Raw genomic sequence first — 27,771 nt, 5'->3', positions numbered from 1 at the left:
CATCAGCCCAATGAGCCATTGGCATGGTGGGAAAATTGACAAGAGGCTCCAATAGAAAATTGGGGCTTGGGTGTGCTAGGCACTCTGTAAGAGTCTCTGTCCCAAAGAGTACATGGTATACATACGACATTTTACAAATGGGGAAACTGAGATATGGAACAATTAAGTCATGCAGGGAGCCAGTGTCTGAGCCAGAAAAAGAGGCTAGATCTCCAGGGTCCTAATCCAAAGCATTAACTACAAGAGCATCCTTCCTGTCTGTTCTAGGGCTCTCCATGCCACTGCAGTTCAAGCTGTGCACAATTCTACTGAGCTCACTGAGGATCCTGTTGCAGACAGAATACTAAAACAGCTATACCAGCTTCCACAGCATTAGAAACCCAGGCTATGAAGGATGGGGAGGAACCTGTTTCCATTAGAAAAGGATTACATTTTACTGTCAACTTTTAAGAGGCTGATCTAACTCTTTACTCGCCATTATTTGTAACTGTACAGTTGCTGATGACTAATTACAGCATATTTGATGTGCCAAAGGGCTCAGGATTCTGTGATGGAGTAGCCCACGTACCTCAGGTGTTAGCGTAGCAAGGTGAGTCACGATAGCAGGCACTGACATGATATGGATCAGGAATGATCGCAAGAGATTGTCAGAAAACTGAGCAGCAACCACAGGGCTGAAGAGAGAAAAAAAAAATACTTCAAACCTCAAGCTTTGTGTTTCCTAAGACATGCAGCCTTTCTATCAGAGAGTTTCAGAACTGGCTGATGCTTCTGTTCTCATTAAAGAGGTCAGTTTGAAAAGAATCAGCCCCCTATGGCTTCTGCTATCATGGCGATTTAGCAACATCCATCATGACCCCAGGGAATCAAAGAAAGCCAGGGGCAGGAGGCAATGTGGAGTCTTATTCCATAATACACAGCACCTCCCATGTCTCTAAAGAGCTCCATAAACGCTAACTAGATTAAACCTCACCACACTCCCATGAAGTAGATAAATAAGTAGTTCCCATTTACTCAGGCAAAGCTTAAGTGACCGATTCAAGACCAGTTTGAGTCTGGGGCAGGGTCAGAAATCACTCTACTCTTGCTGGAATGATCATCAGAAAATCAGATGTGAGCCTGTCCCATGATCCCAGAAATGATACTTATGGAAGGAAACCAGTTCAGAAAGTTAGCTCATGGAAGTCTTTAGGAATGCTCCTTGGGCACTGTGGTCTGACACCAAGTCAACTTCCCATGAAGAGATCTGGGCTTTGCAGATCTGAGTTTGGATTGTGCCTGGACTTTACTTTGAAATGCAGGGGGGTGTTTCTAGCTAGTCCCTCTTTGGGGGACACAATTTACACATGCAAATTGAAGTGTGAGCACAGATCTGATCATCTGCACCTCTACCTGACAGGCATCCATAAGTATGTAGTTAGAGGTGCACTGGCAGTTCATTGTGAGATGCAAATCACACTTGCAGAAAGAAGGCCCATTCCTTCAGATTATTTACCCAACACAAAAATACAGCATTCCAAGTCTAACCCCACAACTGATGTTTACAACGGATTTATAAACACTTAATTTTAGGGGTACAGAGTAGGAAAAAAATCAAGCCCTCCACCTAAATTAGCATCATGCACTAATACGACAAATTCACAGACAGATACAAAAGAGAGAAACACAATGAGAAACTGGCAGGGCAAGAGGTCTTCAGACAGACACTAAAAGCAGCTTTGACTACATATCACCCCAAGCTGCTTTTGCTGCCTTACCGCAATGCAAGAGAAAAGATTGCAGTTAAAGTGCCTTTGGACAGGGATGGTCTGGATCTTGCCAAGCCATTTGTTAGCAAAATCTGAAAAGAAAATTGCAACTTTGGTTAGAGAAAGAATCCAACTGTGTTCTTGAAGGGCACTGTCACTTTCAAGAGATATAAAAAGAAATTAGAGAGAGTGCTGCTTTAATGTGGTTGTTACAAGTCACTGGCCTGGATCAGAGCGTTTCTGTTCCAGGTACTGGCAGCACAGAGAAACTGCATTCAAAGAGGTTTGCTATGATCACACTTGCCAATTTAATAGGGCCTTTCTTCAGAGGGTCTCAAGGCCCTTTATAATCCATAAGCAAGCCTTGCAACAACCCTCTGAAAGACAGGCGCCCCCCCCCCCATTTTACAGATGGAAAAAAGTGAGGCACAGAACAGCAAAGAAAACTGCCTAAAATCACACACAAATTCAATGTCAGGGCTGGGAACAGAATTCAAGACTCCTGACTCCTAGTTCTGTATTTTAACCAGCTGCACTGCACTGCACTGCTGCCTTCCATCTCCTAATGAGATGATGAAATGGAATTTAGATTAAATATTGCTCATGGAAAGGAAGGGAGGGGGAGTTTTTTTGGTTTACCGACTGACGCTCTGGACCTTGGCGGAACACCCAGCACCCCCATGTTCATCCTTGTAAAATGATTGTGTGGCATCCAATGCAAAGTTTGTCATGCCAGCCGTCTTCAGAAGGCTCATGATGCACTGAGCATTGTTGTTACAGTAATGTTACAGGTTATCATTTCATGTATGCAGTTATTAGGCTGAAAATGTGTCCTCATGGCTTAAAGTAAGCCCAGGCAAAAACTCTCCAAGAGCAGAGAGGCAGTTCACACCTAATCAGGACAAGTATGGGACAAACCCAGCCCAGCCTCACAGGAACAAAGGACGCTGGCCTAGGCAGCAACAAAAGAATCTGTTAGTCTCTCGAGGGACTCACCCCCCTTCCTTTGGTCAGTTTGGAACTGCGATGAGGTAATGCTCACCTGACTCTGCAGGGGGCGGAAAAGCCAAGAGGGAAGAAAGGACATGATAAAAGGGAGAGACATTTGCCATGCTCTCTCTCTCTTCCACCTATATCTACAGACACCACCACCACCAAGCAACTGAAGCGCTGATCAAAGGAGAGGGCCTGGCTAAAGAGCAACCAGCCAGTCTGTGGTGAGAAGCATCTAAGTTTGTAAGGACATTGAAAGTGTTAAGATCAGCTTAGAATGCGTTTTGCTTTTATTTCATTTGACCAAATCTGACTTGTTATGTTTTGGCTTATAATCACTTAAAATCTATCTTTATAGTTAATACATCTGTTTGTTTATTTTACCTGAAGCAGTGCGTTTGGTTTGAAGCATGACAGAAGCTCCCCTTGGGATAACAGGCCTGGTACATATCTATTTCTTTGTTAAATTGACAAACTCATACAAACTTGCAGTGTCCAGCAGGCATAACTGGACACTGCAAGACGGAGGTTCCTAGGTTATGTCTGGGACCGGAGATATTGGCTAGTGTCATTTGGTTGCAAGTAGCTGGGAGCAGCTTACATGCCAGAGGCTGTGCGTGGACAGCCCAGGAGGGGGGTTCTCACAGCAGAGCATAGTAAGGCTGGCTCCCAGAGTCAAGGACTGGAGTGACCAAGCAGATCACCGGTCTGGATAACACCAGAGGGAAACGTCACACCGACCATAAGCAAAGTATTCTCAGAGGGAGTCACTGCCAATACATGCCCAACCCAAGCATGAAACAACACGTCTGGAGAATCTTAGAATTTAGTTAAGGCAGAAAGCACTGCAGGGTTTGAAAAGCATATCAACTATTATAATCACAAACAAACCTGCAGCACAGAATAAAATCCCTTCTGATTGAGATGTCCCATGATATTTGCACAGATGTGGTTCATGGCAGGTCGCAGGGTTTCTCCTGCGAGGACAAAATAATGACATTTCTGAGAATTATTTTTGTGTCATATAATCTATATGAACTGTAGTCCTACATTGTGAATTATGACAAACTTCTATTAACACCTTCATTCCCAGACACATCGTAACCCTACACAAAACACTGAGTTTAGTAGCTTTTGGGGATATTTTAGACACTGAAATTGAATTTAAATAGCATGTTTAGAGTTTTTTCAGTTGACTTCCATAAGACTTCTTCAGGGTCAATCTTTTCATGAGTACAATTAAAGAAGATATTTTTGATGGAATTCAAGAGAGCTGGAAGTCATCATACCCTTACTCAAGGAAGCTTTTGATCCACATGACAATGGAGCATTATGAGAGAGCAGCACTAGTGATTGAACTATTATGATCTTAGGGGGAAGTCTCCTCTCTGATCCACAGTATGGATCTCTGTTGCTCAGTCTGCACAGAACGAATCATATAGCTTGGCAGTGCATACGAGAGAAGAAAAATATTCCCTTTCTGCAGCCCAAGCCAGAAGACTTTAAAACAAAGAGAAAGAAGAAAGGTCTGGATTGGTGGCTACAACAGGGTTTTGGAAAGAGCCACACAGACCTTTTCCCCGAAGTATTTTCCACGTGGAAGTGTCTGTGAACGTAACAAGCATCGTGAGGTGCAAAGTGACCAGTTTCGAGTCTTGTAGGATGTCAGGCTGGAATAACAAGAACATCAACATTAATAAATCAAGTCTACAATACTAAAAAGTGTGAAACCACAAGAAACACAGAACTAAAACCAATGAAAGATTTTTACCTTAAGCTGTTTGAGAAACTCACAGCAAAACCACAAGATGTCCTTGATCTGTTTGATCCACAAGAGTGTAAGATCCTTAGAAAGTGCTAGTGACACATACCACACCTACAGGCAAAGAACAGGAGAAATTTGTGGTAACTTTTTCTGTTCTGTTGCTTTTCCAGAAGCAGTGTAATAAAACTACTTCCACAGGCCACGCAGATCCCAGCACTGGACCAGAATTACCCCGCCCCCGGTAATGACTAGGTCAGCTGTAAATTGTACCACGCGGGAAATGCTCTTTTGACCCTTGTGGATCCATGTAGCTATCCTGGGTTCTTCTATGGGGTTTATCAACATATAAAAACAATCCACCATGGAATATAAGTGACACGTGAGTGTCTCTTACTCTTGATATTTCAGATCAGTGAACTTTTAAAAAAAATAAACCTAAATCCTTAATCCCCTTACAAAGTTGACCTGCTGACCTTGGGCTCATTCTCAACATCCATACTATTCAGGATACAGCGACACAACTTTTCAAGCCTCTGTAAAGAAAGCGAGATATGTTAGTGTACTTCCCATGCCCCACAAGTACAGTCAGTTACTTGGGAAAAACTGTTAAAAAACGCATATTACGGGAAATAAAGGCCTTCCACCCTAGAAGCAACTGAAGCTCCGCTGAGACCAGCAGCTTGTCTTTGGCAGTGGTGGCCAATACCGATGGGCTAAGAGGAAGGAAAAACCCATTGATATATATAATTGCTCCCTTTTAGATTACAGATTGAGTTTGATTACATTTGCCTTGCTTGCAAGTTACCCAGTGAGACTCCCAACCACTCTAAGCTCTATGACATCACTCCCACACGGGACAGGAATTTCAGGATTCTCAGGAAGCAGAACGGAAAAGAATCCAGAGTACTCCTTGGCCTCAGAAGGGATCCGTTTACTCCTAGGGTGACACTTCAATGATGTAATTAGTTACCGTAACACAGGGGCCAAACAACATTGTGGCACCAAGGACTGGTGGGGGAGGAGAGCAAACATGCCTGGAGCTCTGGGAACTGTATGTCACACTAAGTATACATTTACAATCAGATATAAGTACTACAACAACATTTGATGTACTTATATTTCTCTTGACAGAACAGAAATTGCTCGGGAAAGAGGCAACTGGGAACAACATACAGCTGAACAGATTTAATACAAGTTAACATGGCCACTCACCCTCACAGTGCCTTTTACCCTGACTGGCTTTCACAACTCCCCTGGGAGGCACGTATTAATATTATCTCAATTTTGCAGATGGAAAGACTGAAGCTGGGCTATTAGGGCTTTGTCTTCACTGCAAAGTTAACTCAGGCTCTTATTTGAGTGTTGCCCCTAACCAGAGTCCAAGGAACACACACAACCCTCTGCTTGAGTGTGATGGTGCTTTACACCAGAGCTAGCTGGCCCATCGGGTGCGTTAGTAAATGACTTGCTCAAATTAACTGAGTGTCAGAGCCAGGACTAAACACTCGGGAGTTCTCGACTCTCAGTCCTGCTGTCTCCCCGCTGTCCTCACCATGGCATTACAAGACAAAAGGAGCTGCAGGTCACGCTCTGAACCCTCCATGTTGTAACAACCCATTTGACAAGCCAAGTAACAGTTCATATATATTAAACATATAGAATACATTGTACATTTTTAATCTGAGGGGGGGGGGGGGAAATGTGTCACAGCAGCAGCTTTACCTCTTTGTCCTCTTTAATTCTGAAAATAAACAGCAGTTTCCTGGAAATTTTGAAGATGGAAAGTGCACTTCTTTTACTGGGAGCAGATTCATTTATTTCAAAGAAATCCTCCACTTCTCTCCTGGGAAGGAGGAGGAATCAAATGTTGAGCGTTTTAAAAAGCCACAGTCATCTACAGAAAGAGCTCAGTTCGCAACAAGCAACAAAGCCCGCGGGGTGGAATTTCACACACCTGATCTCCCTCTGCAGCCTGCATCGACAAAGAAACCTCCTGATCAGGGCTTGGATCTGAATGGCGGCTCTCTCTCTCTCTTTCAGCTCTCTCCGCTCCTCACGGGCCTGACGCGCTTTATCGAGGAACTGGGCTTTGGACGACTGTGCTGTACCGAACATTTTTGCAACCTTCCACAAAGATGAGATCGGGGAGAGAAAGAAGGTGTTACCTGGATGTTAGAATACATGCAGCAAGTGTGTTTAGGGAGTTGGGAGTGATATGGACACAACATATAGCCCCAGGGCAGGTGTGCATGAAGGGGCAATTCCCTACATCGCTCCAAGAGACCGGCTTTGGTTGGTTTGGACAGGCTATGTCCGCCTTTAGACAGAGGAAATGACGTGTCCACAGAACACAGAGCATGAGATAGAGAAAAATGGGGCCCCAAAGTACAACACACATGGGGTACCAAAAGTGCGACATGTCAGCAGCAGAGTTAAGGGGAAAACAAGAACAGGACTGGTACCAGAACTCCATCAGCCAGCACATTTGCCTCTCCTACTTCCAAATCTCCGCCTCACCCCCACCGGCTTGTCATGTTCCCACATCAGCTTTCATTAGAGTCTATAGAGAATTCTGAAGGGCAGGGGAACAAGGGTGGATAACAACAGAACTGTCTAAAATAAAAATAAAGGAGGTGATGGAAGGACCCAGTTTGTCCAAGTGGAATTACCCCAGTTTAGACCATGAAACAGCTGTCAAGCATGTTGGGAACCTCCCAGTGTCCCCTTTGGTAAATGGGGACTATATAGCATCTTTCTTTGTAGGAAACTTCCCCATTACCTCCCCAATTCATGGCCCTGTAGTGGGTTGACCTGTCCTTCTAGTGAGGGAAGGCTGGAGGCTAGTCCTTCCAGAAAGCCACTTTTGGTAGGGATAAGGTCACTCATGACCCTAAATGTGCTGCTTCCACCATGCTCCCAGCCAAGGAAGAAAGAGGCTGAAACAGGTCCTGAACTCAGCTACCTCAACGTGATAGAATGTTGCTCTGCCCCTATACCATCTAGACTGGCCCACTCTATTGCATCTGTGACAGACGAATTGCTTGGTAAATATTTAGAGACAGTTTCAATATTTATGGAGCCTTCAAAGCTAAGATGCATTTGATGCGTACATTTCTACTGTGTGAATATTAAAGGCAAAGAATTTTTATAAAAACTTTACACAAAACTCACCTGAGGATTTGCTTCTGAAGAAGAAACTGATACTCATCCATATACAAACATGATCCACATCTGCTCTGACTTCAAATATAGTCTCCCTTCGTCTCTGTAGAGACAAACCAATCAATTCTAGATACTGTGGGGGACTATTAATTTCATTTGTTGTTCTAGATGTCTTTGGCTGTACTCACCTACCCAATCACCCAGCAGCCACTCAGGGAGAAATACTGGACAAACCTCAAAACACAGAAAGGTGCATCATGGTTTTGGTCCACCTGCTACAAGTGATAGGTCTCAAAGCTGCTCTGGGGAAGTAAAGAAAAAGTTTCTATCTCATGTAAAACTCTTCTATCAGAATTTCCATGTCAATAATTTCATAGCAAAGCCTGACAAATAGGATAACAAGAACAAAACACCAGGATTAAGATTATTATGAATATTAACTAATTTCTTTCACTAAATCTCCCTGTATACATCTAATCCACCTGTCACCATATCTGGCTACAAGGCAACCTCAGAGTTTCACAAGCCTTTTAACAGAGTTCCCAGCTAAAAGAATGTGTCACACAGAATCAAGCACCCCTCCTCCCAAACATACCAGCTTTTGATCCCTCATGTTCTGCTCACCCCTTAGCACCAAGTGCCCCCAGATGCTCTACTCACATACGCTCCAACACACAAGGTACTTCCCTGCCCCCATACACCACTTCCACGAAAATGTTGCAACTCTATCCCCAGATCACCTCCTTCTCCCAGCACCAGATCACCCTGCCCCCAGGACCCCGCAGCACCAGGTCACCCACCAGGACTCCCCAGACCAGGTCAACTCCCATCCCCATCCCCCAGCACACTCCCTTCACTCCCAGGACCCGGCAGCACACAGCCCTCCCATCCCAGCACCAGGTCACCCACCGCCTCCCCGCTCCCAGGATCCCCCAGCACACTGCTTTTCCCACACACACAAATGCCCTCCAGGATCCCCCAGCACACCACTTTTCCCTCCCCCACACCAGGATCCCCCAGCACACCGCCTTCCCCCCCCGACACACCCTCCAGGATCCCCCAGCACACCGCCTTCCCCCCCCACACACACCCTCCAGGATCCCCCAGCACACCGCCTTCCCCCCCCCACACCCTCCAGGATCCCCCAGTACACCGCTTTCCCCCCCACACACACACCCTCCAGGATCCCCCAGCACACCGCCTTCCCCCCCCCAACACACCCTCCAGGATCCCCCAGCACACCGCCTTCCCCCCCCACACACACCCTCCAGGATCCCCCAGCACACCGCCTTCCCCCCCCACACACACCCTCCAGGATCCCCCAGCACACCGCCTTCCCCCCCCCCAACACACCCTCCAGGATCCCCCAGCACACCGCCTTCCCCCCCCACACACACCCTCCAGGATCCCCCAGCACACCGCCTTCCCCCCCCACACACACCCTCCAGGATCCCCCAGCACACCGCCTTCCCCCCCCCCACACCCTCCAGGATCCCCCAGTACACCGCTTTCCCCCCCACACACACACCCTCCAGGATCCCCCAGCACACCGCCTTCCCCCCCCCCAACACACCCTCCAGGATCCCCCAGCACACCGCCTTCCCCCCCCACACACACCCTCCAGGATCCCCCAGCACACCGCCTTCCCCCCCCACACACACCCTCCAGGATCCCCCAGCACACCGCCTTCCCCCCCCCCACACACCCTCCAGGATCCCCCAGCACACCGCCTTCCCCCCCCACACACACCCTCCAGGATCCCCCAGCACACCGCCTTCCCCCCCCCCAACACACCCTCCAGGATCCCCCAGCACACCGCCTTCCCCCCCCACACACACCCTCCAGGATCCCCCAGCACACCGCCCTCCCCCCCCACACACCCTCCAGGATCCCCCAGCACACCGCCTTCCCCCCCCCACACACCCTCCAGGATCCCCCAGCACACCGCCTTCCCCCCCCCCGACACACCCTCCAGGATCCCCCAGCACACCGCCCTCCCCCCCCACACACCCTCCAGGATCCCCCAGCACACCGCCCTCCCCCCCCGAACCCCCCAGCACACCGCCTCCCCCCCACACACTCCAGGACCCCCCAGCACACCCGCCCCCCGACACCCTGGCCCAGACCCCGCTGAGCAGCCGCCTCACATGCCCGCCCCTCAGCGCGGCCGGGGCCGCCTCCGCGAACGCCCGGGGCGGGGGGGAGGCAGCGCCAGGCCGGGGCCGCCGCCTGTGCGCCGCGCTTAGCGACCCGCCCGGGAACGCGGGCCCGGCTCAGCCAGGGGCCCCGCGAACCGCTCCCGGGGTCGCGGGGGCCCCGCCAGCCCTGGCCCCCCGGGCTCGCCGCCTCCCGTGCCGCAGCGGGCGGGCCGAGGGGCGCGGGCGGGCCCGCGGGCCCCGCGCTTTGCGAGGGCCGGGGGGGGGCGTCGGACGGGTTTGGGCGGAGCGCTCTGCGGGGCGGAAGTGAGGTGACCCTGGGACCGAAAATAGGCCGTGAGCGAGGGGCGGAAGTTCGCCTGTCCCGCCCCGGGTGCTTCCGGTTTCTCCGCGGAGCTGCCTCGGGGACTCGCTTGGGCTTTTCATGGTGAGCGCCGGGGCCGGTCAGCCCAGCCCCTGGGGCGGGAGGGGCTCCCCGGCGGGCTGCGCCTTGCGCTGGGCTGGGGGTCCCGGGACCGGGGGGGGCTTGGCTGTGTGCGGGGGTCTGGGGGCCTTGGCTGAGCTGGGGCCTGGGGCGGGAGGGGCTCCCCGGCGGGCTGCGCCTTGCGCTGGGCTGGGGGGGCCCGGGGGGGGGCTGGGCTGTGTGCGGGGGGCTGGGGGGCTTGGCTGAGCTGGGGCCTGGGGGGGGGCTTGGCTGCGGGGAGGCCCTTGGGGGCTGGGTTGGGTTTCCCAGGACCGGGGGGGGGGAGCTTGGCTGGAGGGGGGCCCAGGCGGCTGGGCTGGGGCCTTGGCTGGGGGTCCCAGGACCGTGGGGGGCTTGGCTGTGTGCGGAGGGTTGGGGGGCTTGGCTGAGCTGGGGCCTGGGGGGGGGGTTGGCTGCGGGGAGGCCCTTGGGGGCTGGGTTGGGTTTCCCAGGACCGGGGGGGGGGGAAGCTTGGCTGGAGGGGGGCCCAGGCGGCTGGGCTGGGGCCTTGGCTGGGGGTCCCGGGACCGGGGGGGGCTGGGCTGTGTGCGGGGGGCTGGGGGGCTTGGCTGAGCTGGGGCCTGGGGGGGGGTTGGCTGCGGGGAGGCCCTTGGGGGCTGGGTTGGGTTTCCCAGGACCGGGGGGGGGAGCTTGGCTGGAGGGGGGCTCAGGCGGCTTGGCTGGGGGTCCCAGGACCGTGGGGGGCTTGGCTGTGTGCGGGGGGCTGGGCTGGGGCCCCGGCTGAGTGGGGGCAAGGACTGGGCGAGGGCTGGTGCTGCTGGGTGGTCTAGGGCCAGTTGCTGTCTCAGTGCCCCAGCAGGGCGGGGTGCTGCTCCTGCCCCCCAGCAGGGCGGGGTGGGGGGGCTGTGCAGTGCAGTCTAGGGCCTGGGTCTACTGTTACTATCACTCTAGCTGGGGGGTCCTGCTGGCCCTGCCTCGCTCTGTGCTCTACTAACAGTAGCAAGGAGACACCTTGCTATGAATAGTGGTCCCCTAGTGCCCTACCTTTCTGAGCTGCCTGATAGCCTCTGTCCAGGCTCTGCCTACCAAATGCAGCCAGCTCATGTACCTGCATTGCCAGCTGCATTAAGGGTCTCTGAACAGCAGCAGAACATGGATGATTTAAGAGGTGGCTTCTAGCCATGTGTGCGGAAGACTGTTTGACCCAAAGACTGTAGGACCTCGATCTGTCTGAGGTGGCTGTGCTTTAGTCATCCCATTCTGGTGCATTGTAGGAGCCTGAGGCTAACCATAAAGTGGTGATTTGGCAGAGGCCTGGTCATGAGTGAGTCAGAGCAACATATATATTAATTATGCGGCTGATCTCCCTTTCAGTCTTTTGATGTACAAAAATGCAAATGTGTTCAGTTGCCTGGAGCAACTGTTGATTAGTGTGTGAGCCTTTCTGCTCTAGAGCTCACAGTCGGATATTCTTATTAGATGACCAGTGGGAAATGAATTGGTGGGGAAGCTTTTTATCTTAGTTCTCACATGTCCACATTTTAAAATTATCTCTCAATATTGCCTCTGCTCAGGAGGGTTCATGATACAGTATGGATGCTACAAGTTAGAAGGGAAGTAATTCAGTGGAACAGTGTGTGGAAAATCTCAAGGCAACAATAGTAGGAGATTATACACCATCCTAAATGCATTGAAAGCACTGCGAATGTATGGAGATGAGAAGTCTACATTCACAAATGTGCACGCACCCTCAGTTTCAAGAGCACTAAATTCACTCACTAAATATCTTTTTTCTCACTGAAATCTGCACTCTGAATCACAGCCAGTGAGATTTGTAAGAGTTTCATAGATCATCCAGTCTGACTCCCTGTACAGGTGTGAATGTACTCAAATGCCAGATGCTGGCTGAACTAAGCCACTTCCCAGAAGAATTTAAATCTTGTGAGTTTTGAGTTGGAGAGATGAATGCACTTTTTCATTCTTCTACTCAGTTTAGCCAGGTAGATAACTTATGGTTGTAAAATGCTGCCCAGAGTTCACAAAACTCTGCACTGGTTTAGTTTATTTACATTCTTTGGTTGGCTTGTCTAATCCTCAGGAGATTGTATGCAGGGTTTCTTTGTGACTTTAAGTAAAATATTTAAAGGTAGCAAAGAGGAGCTGAGACTGAAATAACACCCAATATGGAAAGTTAAACAGTGGAACCCATTTATAGTGAATTCAGATCAGCTGAAACAGTTTATAGTGAAATAGCATGAAAGTCCAAAATCTTCCATGCACAAGATTTTGTCTGCAGTGCTGTGAATAGAGAGTAGCTGTTTAGTGTGGAAAAAATGTTGGCTTTAAATGCCTCCATTGGGTTCAAAGCCATTGTAAACTTGAAGTTAGTTCAGAAAGGGGAAGTAACCTGCTGCGTTTAAAAAAAAAAAAAAAAAAAGTTAAGCATTGGACAGTCAAAGAGTGAATGCTAATAGGCAGTGCTCTGGATCTCAGTTTAGCTTAACTTTGCTCTGTTTGCCATAGCTGCAGGAAATTGGTCAGCATGGCTTTAAACTACTACACGGCAGGTCTCTAGTAAAAAGTCCTGAAACCATTCCCTAGAGTTTTCCATACTTTATTACAGAGATAGGCATAGGAGAAGCAGTTTTCATGCAATGGGAGGGTGTAGGGCAGGGGAGTGGGAGCCAGAACTCCTGGCTTTATTTCCAGCTCTGCCCCTCTCATGTTGTGAGCTTGGGCAAAACATTTAACCTTGGTTCCTCCAGCTGCAAAATGGAGATAAGCTTTAGCTACCTGACAGGATATCGTGAGGTACTGTGAGTTTCCCAGCCAGGGATATAGAACAGCAGTGTATTAATATTACCTACATAAAATGTTACAAGGGAGCAGTAAATTGTGTGGTACACAGTGCAAAAGCAGGCCTAATTGGCAACCTCTCTGGTTTTCAGGAAGAGATGTCAGGAGAAAGCGTGGTGAGCTCAGCAGTGCCAGCAGCTGCGACTCGCACCACCTCCTTCAAAGGGACCAGCCCGAGCTCCAAGTATGTCAAGCTGAACATTGGTGGCGCTCTCTACTACACCACAATGCAGACCCTGACCAAGCAGGACACCATGCTTAAGGCCATGTTCAGTGGCCGCATGGAGGTTCTCACCGACAGTGAAGGTAAAGAGACACTGTTCACGTCATTTAGAGACTCATGGCAGGGAAAAAATAACCTTTCAGTTAAGATTGATTAACACATTAGAAAATGGACAATTGTAGTGAAGAAGCTTATCCTAGCCCCAGGTTCTCTAAGGCATTTGTTGTTGTTTTGTTACTATGGCTAGCAAACTATACAGCTGAGAAAAGCCGTGAAACAGGAAAGATTTTAATCTTATTTATCTGAAGCCACAACCCTCCTCTTATTTAGATTATGGTAAAGTCAAAGGCCCTGATCAGACCCAGTTGAATAAACTTTTGCTTCCTTCTGAAACACTGAGATTAAAAGTACTCTGTTAGAGGGACTGGGTGAAGTGGTTAGCACAAGGGCTTAGGAGTCAGACTTGCTTTTTGACCTTGAGGCTGAAAGGTTAATTGACGACTTTGATTTCTCTGTCTGTAGTACAGTGCTAAAACTTCCCTTGTGAGGGTTGTGAGTCTTAGTGTATTAAGCGCTTTGGGGATCCTTGGATGAAAGGGGCTGTAACTTCATTTTTCATGTGAGGTTACATATTGTTGAATTCTAGAAAACAACCAGTTATGAAATGTAAAGAAGCCACCTGTACTGAGGTTACTGACACCTAATTATGAATTTCTTGCATCTGAATAATTGTGATGTTAGTAATTTACTAGGGCATATATGAGACGAGCAAAAAACTACAAATCATCTGTAAAAGCTGCTAGCAAATGGATCTCTTTAGTCAAGTCCATCTGTAAAGGGATCATTCAGAATGTTCTGAATTAGTTTTGAGCATTGCCTTTTAAAAAGAGCCTATCTTCCTTCCCTACCACAAGGACATGGACTGATTATCTTTTTAAAAGTCATGGGAGAAAACTTGATCCTTTTAGATCAAGGATCAAGAAGTTTCATCTGAGGGCTGTTCAAAACGTTTAGCCCAGTTTAATATCAACATTCCCAGAGTGTGGGAGTCCCACTGACTTTAATTCCAGGCACAGCTTTCTATTTGTGTTTTGGCATTTTGCCCATTATCCGACAGCTCCCATGTTTGCAGATTTATACACTCATTGTCTTTGACAATAGTTCATTAGTAGACTGATCTTAGAGATTGAAAACTCTTTTCTGTTGGTTAGCTTGTTATTGTATTGACTGTTTGAACTTGTCTTGAGGATGGATTATGTCTTGCTCCTCAACTGGAGCAACTGAACTTAGTTTTCAGTGCCGTAGTACGTCTAGTATGTGTTTAGCGCTGGGGAGAAATAAGCTATGGTTTAAATAAGGCCCTCCTGACAGTTTTCTTGTGAGAACAGGAAGTGGATTCGCAGCCAACCTGTGAGAAATACAACACCATTTAATATTAAAGTATTACCATTTTAGCTAGAGTCCATCTCTAAACAACTAGGGAAATATTTGAGTTTGTTTCAGTTTTTGTAGTGGCTTTTTCAAGTATCCAAGTACTATACAGAATTCTAAATTCTAAGAGATCAGTTTCCTCACCACAAAAATTCAGGGATCTCTGCAGTCGGACATTGCAGCTGTTTAACAGTGCACAACTATGCTACCTAACAGTTTAGGGTAAGAAGCAGAGAGGGTCCCTCTTGCATGGAAAATGCAGGGGAAATTATAGGTAGGTAAGCAAGAATATAATTATCCAAGTTGGTCATGATTACTTTTGAAAAATGTCTCATGGGATCATTACTAACCATAGGGCTGTTCTATTACATTTCATCTACCACACTGTACATCCAGCGGCACAGCCCATAATGCCAGTGGAACATTGGTTCAGTGCTGATCCAGAGGGAAGTGTGCCAGCTACTCAATCATCATTTGCTTCCAGTTTAATGACAGCACTAGAATGCAACCTGCTGAACGTAATTCATCACCCTAGTTCTTTTGCAGCGTTTTCAGAATTTCCAGGGCCAGAATTATCCAGGGCCACACAGCAAGTGAGTTAGAACTGTGATTAAAACTATGCCCTGGCACTGTCCACTCACTCCTCAACAAATGCTGCCTAATGCACGGTCTCAGAGCTTCACCCAGAGTGCTCTGGATGGATACAGTACAAGTGCTATTACAATGTGTCCTTCAAATATGAAATCCACTTTTCTACGTGTGGACAGATTCTCTCTTCTGCAGGGAGGGGAAAGTTGAAGGTACTACTGCTAAGGGTATAAGGCCATCTGGATCTGACTCTTTTAGAATACCATGTTTGCTTTGCTCTGACTTTCACAGTTCGTGATGTAGGAATGCCTCATTTGCCAGTTTGTGCTGGTGTTTCAGGGGGATTTTAACACTTCTTGCACATAGAAATGAGATACTCTTGCTGCAGTAGCTAATGTTTTATCTTTCACTGCCTGGTATTACTTGAAAGTGTTAATGGAAACCAGGACAATAGTATCATAGTGTTTAAAGGAAACTACCCTTATCTGAAAGCCTTCAAATACTGTGTTCTTCAGTCACACCCAAAATCTAGCACAAAATAGGAAGTGTTTTTCACCATAGTATGACTTCTTCTCTCCTCTCCTCCCCCCCCCCCCCCCCGCAATTTACAATAGAAATGGCTACAGTTATCTATGCATGTAGATTCTTTTCAGTTTATGGATTTAATCTGCAAAATAAAGAAACCTGCATATTTCAAAATCTACATCTTACTGGAGTAGCGGGATAGAAGTAGGGGGCCTTTGTGGGAGACTTTGTGCAACATGAATTCCTAGTCTCCCCAGCTGTTCTAAAATATGCATTTTTAGATTTTAAAGAGAGACCAGATTTAATTAGTCTGCTTTCAACAAGAGCCTCATGAAGACCCCCAAGTAATCTAATGCCAAGATATTTTATTATTTAAGACTTAGCAGCTCCTTCTAGCCTGCTTTAGTATCAGTGTTTGGGAGCCATCACTTCAACTCTTCGTGTAACAAAAGTTAAACTCCCATGTTTTCCATTGTGTCTATTTATGGCTTCTGGGGATATTTATTCCTGCCTGAGTAGTGGATCCCAAAACATTTTGTAAAACAATGATTATTAAAATACAGCTTTATAAGACTGCAAACTACAGATGAAACCTGCTTTCTTAACTCTGCAGCAGCCAGGCTGAGGGGCTCACTTTCCTGTTAAGTATCTCCTTTTTGCAGTACATTTTGGCTGACTAGTAAGAACAGGAGCACCTGTGAAGGCTGATGGAATTGCTAAATGTGGTGTTTAGCAACCCAGCACCATTTTTCACTTTAAAACATCTTTGCATCCTTGCTGCAGCTGTCTGGGACATTAGGAAGTCAGCATTTCTACAGGTTTATGGATAGGGAAACCGAAGCAGAAGTTAACTTTTCCAAGTCCAGAGAGGGAGTCACAGCTGCGTTGAGAACTGAGGAGTTATTGACTCCCAGTCCTGTGCCCAGAATGTATCTATTCTCCCTATACCATCCCCCCTACGCATCTCCAGTAAATTAAGTCACTGGCTCCATTTGGTCTGTGATAGCTCTTGGGTTTTGGGAGGATGGTGTGTTCTGTGCCCTCTCCCCCTTACAGTGAAAGGGCATGGTCTTGGGAACTTCTGCAGTGGCCCCTATATATGTTGTATTATGCCCAGTAATTTGGGACAATCTGTAGTTTGATTCCTGTGTCAATTTGCAACAAGCATCTGTAAATCAGGTCTGTGTAATCACCCTAGCTTCCTAGTACATTCCTCCACTCCCTCTGAAGCTGCAGTCCTAACCAAACAGCACCTCTATATAAAGCACGTGCAAGGGGAAAACACAGAAAAGTGCAGAGTAGAATGCTAGTGAACCTCACTTGCTAAGTAGGCCATCAGTAGGAAAGACCTATATTCAACTTAGGGGCTGGAGAATTAACCAAGTAATCAGAGTTTTAGTAATAATTACATTAATTCAAGCCATGTGGTGCATGCTTTACCTTACTTTTCCCTTATTTGTCTAAAATATGAGTCCTTCCCCACAAGCATTTCCTGAGTACATTCTTGAGTCGAAGCCCATAAAAATGGCCGCCTGTTTATGGAAACTTGAGCTGGACGTTGCATAATACCTTTCTGAGCCCTTTGGTCTGCTTCGGGAGATGGACTACTGTTGCGTGGAGATGAAATATGAACTTCTTGTTCAGATTAAGGGTGCCATGTATTCTATTATAAGCTCTGCTGAAGCTTTGTTTCCCTTTCTCTCCGGTATCTCTACCCAGGACTGGTGAGTAATGTGCCTTTTAGCAGGTGGTTTCGTAAAGGAAATGCTACAGCATCTAGGACTATCTCACACGTCACTTGTACTGCTCACGTACTCACATTACATCTTCAAAGCACTTTAAAAACATTCATATCCTAATCAATTTGCTATTCCTGTTCAATGCCAGTTGGGAGTATGGAAGATGAAATGGGACTTGCAAGGATTCTGCTGACCTTCATAGTATCCATGTCTTACTCACCTCTTTGCTTCCTTTTCACCTTTCTTGCGTAATTGCTGCTTGGGGACAGCAGGGTTATTTTCCACACATGTGCCATTGTTTTTTAAAAAAATAAAACATCTGAATCGGCAGACACTCCCAAGCCCCCCTTCCGTACCAGTGTGCGGGATGCAGAGTGGAAAGCATTTCATCAGGGCCCTGCAGGGGATGGGAGAAAATAAGTGTTCTTTAAAACAATAGTCTCTCCTGCATGCTGGGGGGAGTGGTCTGTCACAGAACTAACACTAAATACCAGCTTGATGGGAATTTTGCTTAGGTTAACCATTCTCTTGTTTGTGCACAGTAAGGGCTCTAAGGCATGTGAGAGCCAGCTGTAGCAGGTAGGATTCCTGGGTTCTGTCCCTGGCTCTGCCCTTGACTGGTTGTAGGTCCCTCAGGGTTCGTCTACATTGCAGTAAAACGCCCAGGGCTGGCCTGGATCAGCTGACTTAGGCTGGGACTGTAAAACTGCTTGTGTAGATGTTTGAGGATCTCAGAGCCTGGGCCCCACCTGAAATCCAAACATCTCCACTGCAATGTTATAGCCTCACAATCTGAGCCCCACCAGCCCAAGTCTGCTGACCTGGGCCAGCCGCTGGTGGCTTAGTGCAGTGTAGACATACCGTTAGACTCCAGTTAGGTACCTGGGAATCCTCTGTTCTGCTCTATTTAGCTGTCTCTTAGCTGCAGTTGTAGAAAATCTGTCCCAGTGGTTGTGTGTGTGTGTGTGTGTGTGTTTGGGGGGCAGTCAAGGGTTAACGTATGCTAGCAGGTCCAAAAACAGTAGACAGGATTCCAGGAAAAGCCATGGGGCGGGGGGAGAGACCAGAAAAACTGAGTTTAATTTGATGGTGGGAATTGTTTGTTTTTGCTATCACTTCAGCTAACTGATGGTCAGTGGCTTGGGAGTTGAAAGATATAATGAGCTTCCTCCCTTTGCCTCCCACCATGCGCCCTTGAAGGATTTGGAGGGGGGGGAGATACACACAGAGAATTCCCTGTAGAAGTACAGCCTGCTGCTGTTCCAGCTGCCAACTCAAGCAGCAAGCTGGAGGATTTTGGAGCCTTTCAGTAGGATGTGCTGTGCACCAGCGTGAGGCAACGTTCTGCGGATAGGCTCCTCTGTGCAGAGCTGCAGTGTGTTACACCATGTTCTGGCCAGCTGGAGCTGGGAAGAGTGAGGGTGTGGACTCTTTGCCTAAGTCTTTCCCTTCCCCCTGTTCAGCTGTATCCCGCTTTATCCCTCCCAGGCTGGATTTTGATCGACCGCTGTGGCAAACACTTCGGGACAATATTAAATTACCTGCGTGATGGGGCTGTGCCTCTTCCCGAGAGCCGGAGAGAGATTGAAGAGCTGCTGGCCGAGGCAAAGTATTACCTGGTTCAGGGTCTTGTGGATGAGTGCCAGGCAGCTCTACAGGTAGGTGTGCAGTCTTTAGCATGGAGCTAGTGAGAAGCCTGGTCCCCAGCCAGTACAAGTGGCTTGAGCTCGTTCTATCAGTCAGCCTTTCCTTATGCCCTCAGTATTCCCTCTGATTAATCCCACTTCCTGCCCTGTCCTCAGGAAACAGTGAGAAATCAGTCCCTGTCCCTTTGCTTGCATGTGGATAGTTAAGGCTGTAAGGGGTTAGGAGAGGTCAAGTATTCTTCTGGACAAGTAGTTCTTTTCTCAGTGTGTAATTAACTTAAAGCATGGCGCCCTGGGATTCTAGCTGTGTGTACGTGTCAGAGATCAGACCTGCTTAGCTTACAAATAAAGATAGTTAAAACGGCAGGCACCGCAAACACCCTTGGGATCCCAGTGTCAAGTTGGGCTCTTTCCTGTTTGCACATCACCAGTGTAAGATTCTGCTGGCCTGCCCTTTGACCCTAACTCCCTTGTGGAGTGCTGGTGGTAGAGAGGTGTAGTCAAAGGCATACGGTGCTTTTCTCCCTCAGGAGCAGCAGCTGGGGGGGACCCCAGCAGCCAATGCATGGTTGCTTAGCATCTTCTGCACTCATCCCTTCCTGTCCAAAGCCTTCAGCAGGGGTGGAGTAGGCCTGTCAGAGCAGTGGGTCTTGGAGTGAACAACCTCTTGAGATGCATGGGACAGTTAACTCCTCTGAGCTGTTGTTTGTTTCAGGCTCTCTGCAGACTCGAGCAGGCATCATTATATCAGTTATGCTCAGATCACATTTTTCCATAAATGAGTTAGGAACCTTTTAAAATGAAAAAGTTGGGCATCTAGATTCACATGACCCCAGAAGGCACGGCTTAGGTACAGGCCTATGGTGCATTAAGGCAGTCCTGGAGCTGGAGCCTAGGCTCCCCAAAGCACCCCAGCAGCTGTTCTTGTACCTCTTCCCCTCACTGGGCGGTAAGGTGGGGAAACATGTAATGTCCCTGTACCCCAGCATGCCTACACAAAGGAACATAGCTGTCTCATGCGGTCAGCTCACTGCTCTATCAAGTCCTCTTGGTTCAGACAATGGTGAGCCACCATTCCCGTCTGCATCGCTGTAACTAACCCCAGGCTTAAATAGGAGAGAAGCCTTGATGGCCTCCTGCATTTTGTTCAAAGGCCCGAATGTGGATTTCCATTCACCTGCTGCATTTGACGGACTGTCTTGTTTCAGCAGAACAAAGATGCATACGAGCCATTCTGCAAAGTACCAGTCATCACTTCTTCTAAGGAAGAGCAAAAACTTATAGCAACATCCAATAAGGTAAGAGGGAGCAGGCTGTGCTTGATCCCTGGGGGAAGTTTGCACATACCCCTCATTACAGCAAGGCAGCAGTTCACCAGCCAGAGTGACAGCTGACTCTTTGGAATGTGGTACACTAGTTTTTTGAAGTGTGCATGCTCAGGAACCCATCTGTTAACTTGTGAGTCTGAAAATTATACTTGATCTCTCTGCAACCTCATTCTATCTGAATTAGAAGTTAAACAGCTTTTCACCCAGGTCTTTAAATGGGTCTACATTTAAAAAACAATGCATCTTACAGTGGGGGCCTTCTCTGCCTTACATATTCAAATAGTCAGTAGGGAGGACAGGTTGACTTAGGGCATCAATAGGGGGCTATAGAACCTTTCACCTGTCTTTCCAGCCCAATATTGATATTTGACTGACCTGAAATGTTAGTGGCTCCAGTTCCTAGCAGCCAGGTATGCACTCTCATGCCTGCTATCCCTCTCCCCCCCCCCCAAAATGCCACCACAGCAGGCATTAATTGGGGATCTCAGCAGATGCATAAAGGACTGGAATGGCCATGGAGAGTCAACTATGAGCTGGTCACCACAGCTCAGGGAAGTCAGGGTTAAGGCACGCTGTGGGGAAAGCTTGTGCTGTACCTGTCCTGGGAACGCTGACATGCTAGCACTAGGCAGCAGCCTCAGCATCACTTCCACAAACAGTGGGTGTACGCACAGTACTATCGCGTCATATTTCCCCTTCTCTGCGTGCCTGGAACTAAGGCTGCAGCTGTGCTCTAGCCAGTAAATTGTGCTCTAATTGTGCTTCCTGCATGTTTTTTTCCAGCCAGCAGTAAAGTTGCTGTATAACAGAAGTAATAACAAATATTCCTACACCAGGTAAAACAACTTCCACTATCAGCTATTAAATGTACAGTTTCAACTGGAAATTAATGGTCTGAAACCAGATTCAAGGAGAATGGGCTTTTCCCTTTACTGAGTGTTTGTGGTTGACATGCGCAGTAAGCCCTGTTCCTGCTTTGTTTGTGGAGTCACTGCTAACGGGGGTTAGAAATGGAAACTTCTCCAGTGGAAAGCTAAGTGCACACTTGCAGCAATAAAGAGCTTCCTCTTTAATGCCCGGATGTGACCTGCAGGGACTCCATGACAAGATGATGCCCTGTCGTCTGCGGGGACTGCAGAGTTGTTACCTGCAGAGTCGGCAGTTGGCCTGGAGTCAGAGGGCTATGCCTATGCGGCTCTCAGTTGGGTAGGCGAGGTGGCTGGGCTCTTGTCCTCATATGTGACTATGTCTAACTCATGACAGCACTGGCCCAATCCAGCTGATGCTAAACTTTAGTAGATGGAATAGGTTAGTTGAGGGATGAATCCTGATGTGGTTACTCCCAGCACTGATGCTGTATTACACTCTGCACCTTCTCCACTGAAGGCCAGTCACCCTTCAGCTGCAGGCTCGCTCTCCTAATGCAGTGAGTGATTCTTAGTGGGATGAAGCAGCCCTAGCGCTCAAGTCTAAACACAACCTTGATGGCTGGTACAGTAAATAAAGGGAGGCAGGACATCTAGACCTCCAGCTGCCTGAATCTCCTTAGTTGTTGACATTTCCTCTGCATGGCATTAACTCTGTTTGACTGATGCCCTGTTCTCTTGCAGTAATTCTGATGACAACATGCTGAAGAACATCGAGCTGTTTGATAAGCTGTCACTGCGGTTTAACGGGAGAGTCCTCTTTATTAAGGATGTGATAGGAGATGAGATTTGCTGCTGGTCTTTCTATGGACAGGGGCGTAAGATTGCTGAGGTCTGCTGCACCTCCATTGTCTACGCTACTGAGAAGAAACAGACAAAGGTAGGGATAAAACTCATTCATGCTGCGTAGTAGCTGCTGTAAGAGTAATGTCCTGACTTCTGTTTTGAAGCCTTCCTTTAATTGCCCTCCCCTCCTGAGAGCATCCACTCTACCTTCTACAGAGGAGCGGGCCGAGAGCAGTCAAACAAATTGTGAGTTCTGTGGGGCAGGGACAATCTTGTGCTTGTGCGTTGCCTAGCACAATAGGGTATTAACTTCCAGATGCTATCACAATACAAATAAATGCAAGTTCTGGTCTTTAAACCCACTCATGCACTCACCCGGTTCACTTATTTAACTGTATAAAGAAAACCAGTCGTATTCTGTTCACGTACAATCTTACCTTGCCCAGAAATAATCTGTCTTTGCATCTGCCTTTTTGGGGTAATGGCTCAGGTCTGAGAGCACTGGATGTTGGACATCGGAGGCTGAAAGCCAGCAGGCGGAGCACAGAAACATAGATCTTCAAGGGTTCCTCTTAATGCCTTGTAACTTTTTTGCAAGTTTTCACACTTCCTGCAGAGTACCACCACCCAAGAATAATGGAGAGGATTCCTTAAATACCAAAGGGTACATAAAAACTGGCGGGGGGCCTGGAATGAGTAAGATTGATTTTGCTTCTCCTAACCTAGCTGTTTGGGTACCCAGGTGGAGTTCCCAGAAGCCCGAATTTATGAAGAGACACTGAACATTTTGCTTTACGAGGCTCAGGATGGACGAGGACCTGACAACGCACTTCTGGAGGCTACGGGAGGGGCAGCAGGCCGCTCTCATCACCTGGATGAGGACGAGGAGCGGGAGCGCATTGAACGTGTGCGAAGGATTCATATTAAGCGTCCAGATGACAGGGCGCATCTTCATCAGTGAGGAGTGAGAGCTGCAGACTGCACAGCCCTCTTGGGAAAGCTGTGGCCTGGCCTTCTCCATTCTTTACAGCTGATAACCAGGCAACTTATTTATGTTCAGTGAAGTCTATAAAATTACATTTTGTACCAGGCTAGATTATTTGGGGGTATTTAACAGGAAGCAGCGCTGTTAGAGGAATAAAGAAGGTATCAAGGGTCAGATCAACGCATTTGGGGTAATGTCTTTGAATTTTCAGCACTCTTCCTGCAGTTTTGTGGTTAGAGGAGGAGGAGTGTTTTTGTCCTTCTGCCTTTTAGTATTTATTCTGCACTTTCACTAAAATTTTCAAAGAGCTGTCTACCTTCCCTACAGCCCCACATTTACTCCATCCCACCTGAACCTATTGTACATGAGAAATGCTATTCTGTGCCACAGTGATGCTAAAGAAACTAACCCCATGTGCTTCAGCACTTTCTCCCCTTGCCTCCCCTCTTGACCTTTAAGGAGGAAAATAGAAATGCTTCAGCCTAGCTTTCAGAAGACAAGGTTCTATGGATACTGGCTTCCCTCCAGAATAGAGTTGCTTTGCATGGTTTGAAATAGACTGTAGTGGTACTCACAAAAAGAAAAGGAGTACTTGTGGCACCTGAGAGCCTAACTACTACGGTTCCGGAGTCAGACCTGCTCTGGTGCTAGGTCTTGCTGGTTGGCAGCGACTCTGGTTTTGTTATTTAGTGCTGGCAGCTACTCAGGCTCAAGTTCAAAATTCAGAAAGTATATTAAAGTGAGCTGGTTATGGCATCCCCCCCCGGAGCTTAGTGGTAATGGTTCAGTGAAACTAGTATGCTAGGGAATAGTGGAGAACCCTCAGCTGCTTTATGGCAGGGTTCAAGGGTGGGAGATATTTACACTTTGAGGGTTAGGAAAAAGCTATACTTTCATAACATTTTGCCTAAGGTGTTTGGGATATCTACTGTAGTCAGTCTGTTTAGCATTTCCGCTTAAACCCAGAATGTAATTTGAAGGTTCCTGCTAGATTGTTTTTTTTCCCTACTTTCTCCTGAAACAGGAATGGTTTTTCTTTACAGCTGCCCTAGATAACTCCAGCATGGGCTACTACTAACACCATGTAATCCCAGTCTAAATATGGAGCTAATTAGACATTTGCTCATAGCTTGAGTTCTATAAGTGATACCAGGAGCTTTACCTCTAGTGCTGCTACACTGGTGAGAAATGGGTGGACATCCCTTTACGTGTCAGTATCTCCAGCTATTCTTCACTGTCTCTTTCACAGTATATTCTAGGCCACCTGGAAGAAAATGGCTATAATCATCTACAGAATACTATATAGACCTTTTCACTCTCTGATTGCTCTTCTATTGCAAATAATGTGTTTTATCTACCTCCTAGTCTCTTGTTGCGTAGTAGAGAGTGTTAAGTAGAAGTGATGGTGGAGGTTCATATCATTCAGAGGGAGTGGATATTAAAAAGAATAGCCAGAGTTACTTAATTCTAACAAGCTTTGGATGGAATATAAAGCCTCATACTTCAGGGATTTGAATGAGACCTTCACATGGGGCAGATTGTCCCTCATCTGTTGTAGAGTTTCTTGCAGCTTCTGCTGATATTGGCCTCTTTTGGAGTTTGGGTGGTGGACTAGCTGGACCACCTATCTTGTGTAGTAATGGGGCTAGCAGGAAATCTGAAAAGTAATGTTATACTGTAAAATTAGTATAGGAGGTCTACTCTAGCCCCAGATGTCACTTAGCATTTGTCAGAGGAATTAGTTTTAAGCATTAAAGGCATTACTATCTTGGTTAGCATCGCTATATGTTGCTCTAAAGTAATGTTTTGTAGGAATGGTATAAGCCATATGAACACCTGCTTGTAGGGATTACTGTACAATCTCCATATTTTGACAACTTTATTCAATGGTACATCACTCTTGTGTAGCTTAAATACTTCAAGCCTAGGAAAGTGAGTGTGGAGACTGCTTTTCAGAGGCAATATCAGCCAAAGATTATTTTCAGGGTACAGCTCTGTTTATAGTGCCTGTCTTCTAGATCTTCAAAACTTTACTACTAGAAAGTTAATCTTTATGTAAAGAGGTCACTGTGGTAAAGCTAGTTTCAAACCAAACAGTTTAGCAGCTTGAACTATCACTGTGTGTAACTGACAGATGTGGGCTTAAAGTGCAATCATATCAGTGTTTTGTACATAGATACTGTAAACTCCCTACTTGCCTAATATTAGAGAAGCCCTTCTAGAGTCCAGTGTTTAAGCTAGGCTATTCATTTTAATCTCAAGTCTGTTCTGACACAGAAAATGGTGTCAGTCACAGGTACATGTGACTTGATTTCTTAAACTTGTCACAGTGAAAAGTTTTGTTTCCTGCAGCCTTCAGTGGGGTGGGGTGGGGGGACGACTGGTTATTGCATAGGTTGTTTTAGGTGGGGTGGGGGGGAAGGAAAGCCTCCACTCTAGTGAACTGCAAACTTCTATATTTCCAATACTCTGTACTTTGAGATTTTACATATTTAAGAATTTAAGCAATGCCTTGTTTACTAAAACGCAACTTACCGCTGTTACAGGGCTGACTAGTCAGTTGTATAGAGTGAGTGACATGAAATCTACATTTTCTGTCAAGTGGTCCAATCTCTCCCTTTGTCTTTGCTATTGCACCAGGCCAGCTATGTTTCCATGGTACAGGTAGCTTCCTTCTCATTCAGGAATGTGTAGTGCTAACAACATTTCCATTTCTATTGTGATAAGCCCAGAGAAGAAGGAAATATACAAGACTGTATGTTACACCTTTAGCTTAGTATAAATACAGTGGCTTAGATTGCTAGCCCTTGGTGGTACAATTTAACCAAAAAAAAAAAGCAGCTTTCCAGAAACACCTTCTTTCCCCAGCCTTTTTTAATCTGTCTAGTAGGTGGCACTTCCCCTCCTAAAGAGCTGTTAATTAACACAGCTTAAGAGGTTTTTGAGAGGTTTTTTAAAAGCCCTGTTAGAAGGAAGGATTGAGTTACAGTGACAGCAGTTCAGTACATTCTTGGTTTAGCCCTCTAATTGCCTTAGTTATGCAATACAAGCATACCATTGTCTTGTGTCTGACAGAAGATAATGTGCAGTGTGAGATCTGATCTGACTAGTTATGGATGGGACCACAACTCATTGCCTGTATGAAGGCCATGACCTCAGAGGGGCTCCCTCATGGAGCAACATGCAACAAAGCATCCTCTATAGTACAAAGCTTATTAAACAGGGTAGAAGTTTCAACAAAGCCTTAATTATGCTGCAGAATATTAAAACCACCTGCCAGGGCCTGAAGACTAGTAGAAAGGTGGCCTTTAGACTGTACTGGAAGCCTTGAATAGAACCCCCTAGCTATTAGCACACAGCTTTCATCTTCTACATACTTTATGGACACTGACAAGTCAGCCTTAGTGCAAGCTTCACTGTACTTTAAAATAGATCTCCCTGACGAAACAGCTGGCTTGAGATAGTTTCACTAACTTACAGGCTTTCAATACCATCCTAAGTTGTACACTTTTCAATAGTGAGCTGTTCTTTGAGCAGCCTCCTCAAGGTCAAGGGCTCATATAGAAAGCCTTTGCCTCTACAACTTTCATGAGATGGAGAGATGCAGTTTTTATGTAACTGAAGTCACCCCTATTTGGTAACAAGCAATATTTTATCAACCAGCAGCTGCAAGAGAGCAAGTCAAAGTACATAACTGTTTCAGGTTCATGCCCACATGTCATTGTTTCCAGCGTGCAATACAAGCAGGAATACTGACAGTACAGAGTGCAGCTGATCAAGTTATTCATGGAAATGTCTTGTCCTTTAAAGGTAGAGCAGTGAAGTTCAGAGCTGCACCTTGTTTTTAATCTTAAGGCTGGTTCACTGTGTTCTCCATTCCCTGGGTTACACTGAACACATGGCCCTAGTAAACTTGTCTGCTTTGTACAATCACTGACTTTGTATAGCTATGCACAAAAAGCTTAAGCTGGAATTATGTATGGTTGTGTATGCAGTATGTTCTATACTTTGGTTTGATTATATGCAAAATAAATTAGAAACATTTCATATTTACATCCCTATTGATCATTGTTGCTCTTTAAAACTGTCCCTCATCTTATCTGGCTGGCTCGCTCCCATAACAAGTGCCTTTTTAGGGGAAGCTAAATCACATTCTAGTCTCCCCATAGGTTGATTGTTTTACCTTCCAATGCTGATTGTAGTTGAATAGCTGGTTAAGCCAGACTCTTCCCCCTTCATCAGAGTACAGGAGGGTGGAGAGGCAGCAAGGCAAGGATATGCAGTTTGGAGGAGGAGTACTTTGCAGCACAGGGAACACTAAGGTAGCAAGAACCATCTTTAATACATCTGCAGAGCCTGGGGTAGAGGGAAAGGAAGAGAAATACTCCCTCCCCATAGCTGCCACCACCCACCCACCCGAGCTAGAAGAGTGGCCCTGACTGCGCAGGGCCAGCACCACTGCTGCCATCAGCTGTATTTGTTCCCTCTCA

The 27,771-nt window shown here is 47.0% G+C and overlaps 2 protein-coding genes across 5 annotated transcripts in view; one reads left to right on the top strand and one right to left on the bottom strand.

The window, feature by feature from the left end:
- UBE3B (ubiquitin protein ligase E3B) overlaps window positions 1-10,075 on the bottom strand; it is a 35,421-nt gene extending 25,346 nt beyond the window's left edge. Inside the window, exons 1-11 of one of the 3 annotated variants that reach the window (XM_084648771.1) lie at window positions 9,816-10,075; window positions 7,857-7,970; window positions 7,678-7,771; window positions 6,461-6,630; window positions 6,229-6,349; window positions 4,980-5,039; window positions 4,513-4,617; window positions 4,315-4,411; window positions 3,633-3,718; window positions 1,758-1,840; window positions 569-674 (exon numbers count right to left, since the gene is read on the bottom strand). In XM_084648771.1, the coding sequence (XP_084504897.1) occupies window positions 569-674; window positions 1,758-1,840; window positions 3,633-3,718; window positions 4,315-4,411; window positions 4,513-4,617; window positions 4,980-5,039; window positions 6,229-6,349; window positions 6,461-6,621 (819 nt within the window). In that variant the 5' untranslated portion in view covers window positions 6,622-6,630; window positions 7,678-7,771; window positions 7,857-7,970; window positions 9,816-10,075. Of the gene's footprint in view, window positions 1-568; window positions 675-1,757; window positions 1,841-3,632; window positions 3,719-4,314; window positions 4,412-4,512; window positions 4,618-4,979; window positions 5,040-6,228; window positions 6,350-6,460; window positions 6,631-7,677; window positions 7,772-7,856; window positions 7,971-8,292; window positions 8,535-9,815 lie in introns of those variants that run through there. The other 2 variants (XM_084648773.1, XM_084648772.1) reach the window with 2 other exon arrangements.
- A 70-nt stretch (window positions 10,076-10,145) lies between these two features.
- Window positions 10,146-27,334, top strand: KCTD10 (potassium channel tetramerization domain containing 10). 2 transcript variants are annotated; one of them, XM_084648775.1, is made up of 7 exons: window positions 10,146-10,251; window positions 13,197-13,410; window positions 19,099-19,268; window positions 20,468-20,554; window positions 21,368-21,420; window positions 22,195-22,390; window positions 23,039-27,334. In XM_084648775.1, exons 1-7 carry the CDS (start codon window positions 10,249-10,251, stop codon window positions 23,255-23,257), a joined length of 942 nt encoding a protein of 313 aa, XP_084504901.1. In that variant the 5' UTR covers window positions 10,146-10,248; the 3' UTR covers window positions 23,258-27,334. The 2 variants fall into 2 exon arrangements, with proteins under 2 accessions (XP_084504901.1, XP_084504900.1); XM_084648774.1 differs by having other exon boundaries at window positions 20,465-20,554.
- The last annotated feature ends 437 nt before the right edge of the window (window positions 27,335-27,771 follow it).

This window comes from Lepidochelys olivacea (assembly GCF_965140295.1).
Source record: "Lepidochelys olivacea isolate rLepOli2 genome assembly, chromosome: 15".
In the NCBI taxonomy this organism is placed as follows: domain Eukaryota; kingdom Metazoa; phylum Chordata; order Testudines; family Cheloniidae; genus Lepidochelys; species Lepidochelys olivacea.
The sequence above is the reverse complement of the archived record's forward strand: the minus strand, read 5'-3'. Positions and strand labels throughout refer to the sequence as shown.